Source organism: Chelon labrosus, assembly GCF_963514085.1.
Source record: "Chelon labrosus genome assembly, chromosome: 12".
Taxonomy (NCBI): Eukaryota; Metazoa; Chordata; class Actinopteri; order Mugiliformes; family Mugilidae; genus Chelon; species Chelon labrosus.
Window position 1 is genome coordinate 16586986 of NC_140345.1, and position 7652 is coordinate 16594637.

General features: G+C 39.9%; 1 protein-coding gene across 1 annotated transcript; it reads left to right on the forward strand.

The window, feature by feature from the left end:
* The first annotated feature begins 392 nt into the window (after positions 1 to 392).
* On the forward strand, positions 393 to 4132 carry nrsn1 (neurensin 1). Its single transcript, XM_084556697.1, has 5 exons — positions 393 to 1310; positions 1491 to 1583; positions 2458 to 2576; positions 3323 to 3510; positions 3704 to 4132. Exons 1-5 carry the CDS (start codon positions 1212 to 1214, stop codon positions 3805 to 3807), a joined length of 603 nt encoding a protein of 200 aa, XP_084412823.1. The 5' UTR covers positions 393 to 1211; the 3' UTR covers positions 3808 to 4132.
* The last annotated feature ends 3520 nt before the right edge of the window (positions 4133 to 7652 follow it).

Sequence of the window (7652 nt, forward strand, 5' to 3'; positions counted from 1 at the left end):
AACATTACATCACCTTCAACATGATTTACATATCTCCCCTGATGAACCAGAACGCCTGCTGGTTCTCTTTCAAGGGCGACTCTTTTGTCCATTTGCTTTGTGCGTTGTCACAGAACACGACACTGCTTTGGAACAATAACACAATGTAATGCAAAGTAATGCATTTCCGGGACGTTTAATCCTATTGGCATCTAAAAGAAACATTGCCAACAATGGGATCGATATTTTATTTCCACTTTTGTTCCCTAACAATCCAACTGTATGAGTTCGCTGCAGAAACAGCAGTGCAGATTTAGTGCTAGACTTAGACTTAGATAAACTTTATTCATCCACAAGGGGAATTGCTTGGTCACAGTAGCACAGTTGCACATAAAAAACAAAACACTATTAAGAACAATGTACAAGAAATGCCAGCTGACAAAAACTTGAAGCGCATTTTGCTCGTATCGAGGCAGTGAGCCGTGAACTGCCTTCGGATTCCGGACACTGAGAATTAATGTGTGTAGGGTAACACGTCCCACAGCAGGTGCATTCTTGTCTTTTATGGCAGTGGTTGTGAGGATGCAAGAGTTACTTTTATAGCAGCAAGACAAACCTCAGGGGAAAGGTCATTACAAAACACATTTAAGTCTGTGGGACCTGCCACATCAAATCTTAATAGTACACACACTGGTAGTCACATGTATTGTGAAAAGTATGCTTTTGTTTTTAGTAACAGTTGATTATTGCTTATTATCTCATGCTGTTTATGTTCAACTTTAAAGATTCTTACTTTACAGCACAAATCTTGCAAACGATAGGAGCTCTGCTTTGTTTGTAACACACAGCACAAACTGTGGTTTTGATGGTATGATTCTTCCATCAAGCACTGAAAAGAAGATAATTCGGTGCATGTCAGCACTCTCAGTACTCAGCTGAAACAATATTGAATCTAGAGAATGATACATCATGGCGTATTTCATAATGGCAGACAAGGGGTATGCATCATTAATCTCAATGTACAGAGGCACCCGTGCCCTCAGTACAGTGTTACATAATGTTCTAGCAGTATGTGCTAGGGTACATGCTGGTGTGTAACGCAAATGTGTGTGTGCCTGTTTATGCATGGGTAAAAGCCAGAGAGACTTTGTGCACAAACAGCGTGGGTGGTTTCTTAAAGGAAGCCTGCATTAAAGCATTTGTGTCTGCTCTCAGGTAGACAGATGTGAAGGATGACTTCATGCACAGACGTCTGTGGGTCAGACTATGGTGAGCATGCTCAAGCCAGCGGAAACTACCAGCAGTATGGAGTCCGCTCCTACCTACACCAGGTAAGACAGCAGAGAGACATACTAGAGCAGGCCGTTCTCCTGCGACTATCTATCATTCCCAGCTAACAAGTCGTAATCGCAGCATCGCTTGATCGCATAATCACTAGATCTTCATCTCCTGTGGAGTCATTTCCCATTTTTGAAAAGGTGTGAACAATTTCATTCTGATCCCTTATCCAGTTTTATGAGGAGTGCACAGCTTCCATCTGGGAACGTGATGAAGATTTTCAGATTCAGAGATCGCCTGGGAGGTGGAGCTCTTTACTCTGGAAGGTGAGGTTAAGTTTCTCAGTGTATTTTCAAACAAAACAGCGTATCACGTGCTGTGATTCGAGCAACATTACGCAACTGAAAAAAAAAAAATAAAAATCTGCGTTATCGAGCTGCTAATGCCAATCACTGCGGGATGCGCACAACCCATACTCACGAACACTTGACAGTATGGCACAAACGCGCGTCCCTTTCGCAGCCTGCTTTCTCCACGTAGTAACCAAACTTTGCTTTGTGTCAGTAGCGCGCATTTTTGTTGCCCTATTTCCATAAACGCACACATTTACATAAAGGTTACATTCGCTTACCATGCGTTGAAGTGCGTTGCGCATTCACCTCGCCGCCTCCCCTCACAAAGTTTGGTTGGCAAATCCGGGGCATAACATTTTCCTCTGTTAAATACCATGTTCTCGCGCGCTTTCACAGCCACGTGAACTTTCCCGTTGATATTAACGTTTGTTGTAAATAGCTTGATTTGGAGTGGAAATAGAAATTTAATTCTTTAGTCTTACAAGGTCTTTTAAATACGGAAGCACTTAACGCTTTATTTGGTAAGAAATTTTTTTTTATGACATAAATATTAAGTCTAGTGGGAGGGACTAGAGGCTGAAAGGGTGCTTCAACCTTGTTGAAGGTAAACCTGGCTTTGTTACACAACACTGTTGAATTTCCAGATAGAATAACATCCGATTAGGAATAATAATAAAACTTACTTTTGTAATATTTTCCAAATACACCTGAGTTTTTTCTAACTCCATCTTGATGGAGAACCATGTGACACTCTGAAATCAATGATCTACAACTACATGTAGAACAATGCGTGTGTTTCCTAAAGCATCCTTAGACCGGCCTCATTCTCTGTCTTCTTTCCCTCCAGGTCTGTCTCGCGTTCGGTACCCTGATCTTGCTTGCGGGCTTCATTGTTGTTTTGGTGGGCTATGCCACTCCAGCCAGGATTGAAGCATTTGGTGAAGACGATCTACTTTTTGTTGACAGGTACAGGAGTAATACAATATGTTAATGAGAAGGAGTTGATGTCACTTTTATTGCTCTGACACAACTAAACTGTATACTTGACGTCATCTGTGGTAATCCGTTAAAGGGGCGTACCCCAGAGATCAGTTCTGGAACCACTAACTACTTCATATTGCATTTAGCGTTCGCATAGACAGAAGCTCAGACTTTATTACAAAACTTAAAGGGCTTACTCACCATTGCTTGTTGTATGCTTGGGTCAGATGGTTTGCCATATCCACCCCTTAGTCCCATTGGTTTATTCCAGTTCAAAAGCTTTCCTTGATCCTGATCGGACAACTTATGCCTCCTACTTGTCCCGTAAGTCTGGCCTTTAAGTACACTTTTCCCTTTTTTAGGAATCAAAATTATCTAAGGTTCAAAGTAACTTTAAACTACTTAGAGGCATCCACAGCCGGGCTGTAGATGTTTGCTGTGATTCATATAGTCCCTTTTTGATCCCTTATGTTGATGATGAATATTCAAAGAGTATTTTTGTGTTCTTTTAATTAGTCTTTATCTTCATGTAGTGCAAATAAAGATGCGTATGCATGTTTGTAATGCTGCAGCCCTAGAGTTTGCGCTGACCAGGAAGCCCTTAAAATCATAAAGATTATAGATTATAAAGATTATAATATTGATGACAGTAATTTGCATGAATTGCCTGCTACAATTAATGTCATAATGAAGAGGATAGTGGGTAAACAAACAGTCCTGTTTTTGAACAGCCACGCCGTCAGTTTCAACCGTGCACTGGATGTTTGCAAGCTGACTGGTGCTGTGCTGTTCTGTGTGGGAGGCACCTCCGTGGCTGTGGGTCTCCTGCTGTCTGCCTTTGCCAAGAGCTACTCCAAAGAAGAATTGTATCTGCAGCAGAAGTTTAAGGAGAGGTTGGCAGATCTGCATGCAACAGTTGGTAAGATTCCATTCTCTACTCTACTACTATGACGCATGATGGGATGATGTTCAAAAATAAAATTGCCAAGATGTAAGAAGAGTAAGGGAAAGGATTTTTTTTAGTGTCAGGGATAGTTTTTGTGTCAGTGTCAATGCTGTACTTACATTGCAGTGTATGAATGTCCCTCTAGCACTAACTGCTTATGTCACAGGTACCCCAATAATGAGAGCCCCAACCCCCGGAGAGGGAAAGGTGCCTGTCACACTTTCCAAAGTCCAGAACATCCAGCCAGTCACCACAAAGTCAGAAACCTGATCAATGTCCAGATGAAGGCGTAAAATGAAGCGTGTGTCTGTGGACTCATTGGTGTGCAGACTGTGTGTGACTGCGCACAAGTGCTTTATGTTGATCCGTGTGCAGTTTCTGTTTTTGAAAGGTCAGCTTACATGACTGATTGTATTGATTCCCCATCTTCATTTGTCTGAGCTTGATTTTTGATATGGGTTAATATAGATGAACAAAGTTTTTGTTGTCGTACGTTGTATTAAGCTCACGATAATTTAACAAAGCACATTCAGTCTAAACTAGAAAACAAATTACAGAAACCATCCAGTGAACAACAGATTTTTGTTTTCCTGTCGAGAGAATTCACATTTTTATTAAGTGGATGGCGTTTCTGCTGAAGTGTGTAGAGCAGCTAATGCAGTGTCATTTGAAGTTAATGGTGATAGGCCCCTCTTCCCAGAAATAATCAAAAGTTGCACTGAGCACAACGATTATCTCTGCCCAGTGAACCTGACAGGATGAGTGTCTGTCCGTGCAGAATACTTACTAGTTAAGTGCTTACATGAACAGTCAGATCAAGGGTTCATGCAAAGAGTGAAGTGAATCACAACATTACTGGCAGCAGTAAAATCCCTGCTCTAGTATTTTTAGTTTAGGTTTGTTTAGGCTACATGTGACAATAACCTAATAGTCTTCACAGGTGCAAAAGGTTCACCATGCCAGAACAGATTAGATACAAAAAGTGCTCAGAACAAACCTTAAGGGCAGATTTCACACTGACATTTCCTTCTGTCTCGCCAGGCCTCTGACCTTGTTTCCTTCAGTAAATCTTCAGACAGGATCAATAGACAAGACCAGACAGGCTGATGAAAGGTGCATTGAACCACAGAACAGAACATTCAGAACAGCACAGTCTGTCAGATTACCTTTTCAGGGATTTGTCCTCCCTTCTATCTTTGCGAACCGTCCATTTTTCTTACCTAAACACTTACCTAGCCTCCCTTTCTGCTTTTGACAAACGCAAGCAAGCGGACACACATTTTCAGACCAAATGTTATTAGCTACCGTGAGGCGGGGCTGCTCGTGAAAGTCAAGACGGAATGAGGGCACGTCAAGAGAGACAAACAACGTGACGAGGAGGTTACATAACAGAGCGATGTGGAGAGCACATCCAGCCCTCCAGTGAGACATCAGCAACCTCGTATCTGATGATGACTGTAATGATTCAAAGTTGCTTCAGATAGAGCTATGCCTTCCTGCTCTCACACACAACGCTTGAAATTACATTGTTGCAGTCAGCTGGACATATAATGTGTAATACTACTGGACTGATAAGCTGCAGCATCATCAAAGCTTTCATGGCAGATTGTTAATTTGCTTCTTTACTGTATCTGAAACAGATGTTGCATTGAGAAGGAACTGATTTTATTTTACACACTCACTGTAACTTACAAGCACAATAAGCTGTTCATTGTCATGTTTTGCTGCTTTTTCAAAACGTACATGTATTTTTAATATGTTCTGAAATACGGTGACCATGTCACTTCTTCTTTTTACTTTATTCTTGTTTATGTTCTGGTTTCATCTCACAAAAAACACAACATGTAATGTAAAAATGACGTATTTGGTTAGTAGAACAAGTAGTGGTTTTAAGTGGCATACATCTCTAAACCTGGTCCTTCCATACTATGCCTCATCTTCAAATCCATACAGCAACACTTACTGATATTACTGTATTATATTATATTTGAAATGTTGAATTGCTATGCTGGCTACATAATATATGTTCATGTAAGTTGACCTTTTATTATTATTCTCACAACTTCCACTCTACTTTTACTTTAAATTATTCTCAAATGACATTTTAACACATTTAGACCTGAATAAAACACAACAACTAAGACAAACAACATACTGAAAACAAACAAAAAATGATATTTTCAATTCACCACTGAGCTGCAAAAATACAGAACAGGAAGAAAAGCCAATATGTTGAACAAGCTGATATGGACAAACTCTTCAGTGAGGTCAGAACTTTAGGTAGTGACCAGTAAATGTGCTGATTTGTAATTTCATTATGTTCCATGCTGCATTACAATAACAAATCCACAGTGAATACAATTTTTTTTTGCCCTGGTTCTAACTTCAACTCTCTCCTGACGTAACAGTGAATAAAAAAGTATACTGTACTTATTGAAAATGAGATCGGATTAAAAACAAATGTCTATATACAGTATGTCTATTTTTCAAAGAACACAATAAAACAGACGTATCTGCAGCTCAACAATGTGTGAACTTTTTGTTTCACTTTAAAGGTGCCATATGTAGGGGCTAGTGACATCTAGTGGTGAGATTGCAAATTGCAATGAACTGTGTATATTCCTCCCTCTGTGCTCTACAGTCTAGAGCTTTTCAGAAAATTCACCATGTTATACTGGTAATGGAACGAATCTGTGAGACAACTCTCTGATTGGCTGAAAACAAAGTCATTTTTATCTCAGTTTTCAAAAACACTAATGTTTTTACAACAACGTGACGTAGAATGAATAAGGTGTAGACCAACTGATCACCATGATTCTGAAGAGACCAGCTCGGTATGAAGATTTGTAGGTCTTCCTAGCTTCCCAGGCTGCCAGCTAATAGTAGCTCTTCTGGTTTCCTCCTTTCAGTGACAAATACAGATTACCTCCTGGTATGAGGAGGCATTGTTTCCTTTCAAGCAGAGACTTAGTGTTTGTGGTATGTTCAAGTGCAACTTTTCTTACAGTCTGCCCTTATTGTCCGTACTTTGCAGATGTCAGTTTGGTGTGTCTGTACCTTAAGTATAAATGTGCAAAGCTCTCTGCAGCAGGTGTTTGGTTTGTCCATCCTGGGCTGATGTAGAAACATGATGACACAACATCACAGGCTCCATGTAAGAGGATCCACACCCTGTGTGGATAGGAAGAAGCAAACTACCAAAAACATAAAGATTTGTCACTATAGGTTACAGGTTATAATACACAAATATGAAAACTACTCCATTTGTGCTAATCTCTCATAACATAAACTAGCGGGGGGAAAAGAGTTAAAAATTCCAACCAATTCTGTCACAGCCGTCACATGGACCAAGTGTTTTATTTAGTTTTAATCTTTTCTCTGCTCTTTCATTGTAAAATCACCTGGTGTTTTGAATTTTGCCAAAGCACTGACTCCTTTTGTATCTGCAGATACCGGGTCAGTTCAGTGTATATGTAGACTTTATTAGGTACACTACCAAAAGCAAATGCATTCTAATTACATCTCCTTCTGTGTTATAATATTCCATTTATGTTTAAACTGTGGATAAAAGGTGGTAATTGAACTGTATGATCACTCTGCGAGATGTAGTTTGTGGTGCCGTTATTTGACCTAGCGCACTGGCTACAGTGGGGGTTGTCAAAATAATAGGAACATACAATACAATAGCACTACAAACTGCAGCATCTAAATTGAAAGCACAGTTGAAAAAAAAAACACCATAACCATCACGAAGCTAAGATTTAGTGCAGCACTGTTATATTAGAATGCATTAATTTTCACGGGTCTACCTAATGAAGTAGCAAGTGAGTGTAAGTAAGGTCTTTCTGTTGATGTATGCCCTTCACTTAACAATGAATGACAAGAAATGGATGTTAGTTATAGCATTACAGTTGTCATTTTATTAATTATAGGATTAAAGTAATCAGAGGAAGACTCCATACCATCTATCAACATACTAAACCTTTACTGCACTGCGTAGCAGCTCTTATTGTAATCAATCAGGAGAGTCTTCCATTCATGGTCTTATTAACACGGACACATGAATGCACACTCTCACACTCACACACACACGTACGCTGAGAGGCAGGTGGAGA

What these genes read in the sequence shown, in the direction of transcription:
- nrsn1 (XM_084556697.1), top strand. Translation starts at nt 1,212, where the DNA reads ATGACTTCATGCACAGACGTCTGTGGGTCAGACTATGGTGAGCATGCT. An exon ending in TCCGCTCCTACCTACACCAG is followed by an intron (nt 1,311 to 1,490) that starts GTAAGACAGCAG and finishes TCCCTTATCCAG; the next exon opens with TTTTATGAGGAGTGCACAGC. An exon ending in GATCTACTTTTTGTTGACAG is followed by an intron (nt 2,577 to 3,322) that starts GTACAGGAGTAA and finishes GTTTTTGAACAG; the next exon opens with CCACGCCGTCAGTTTCAACC.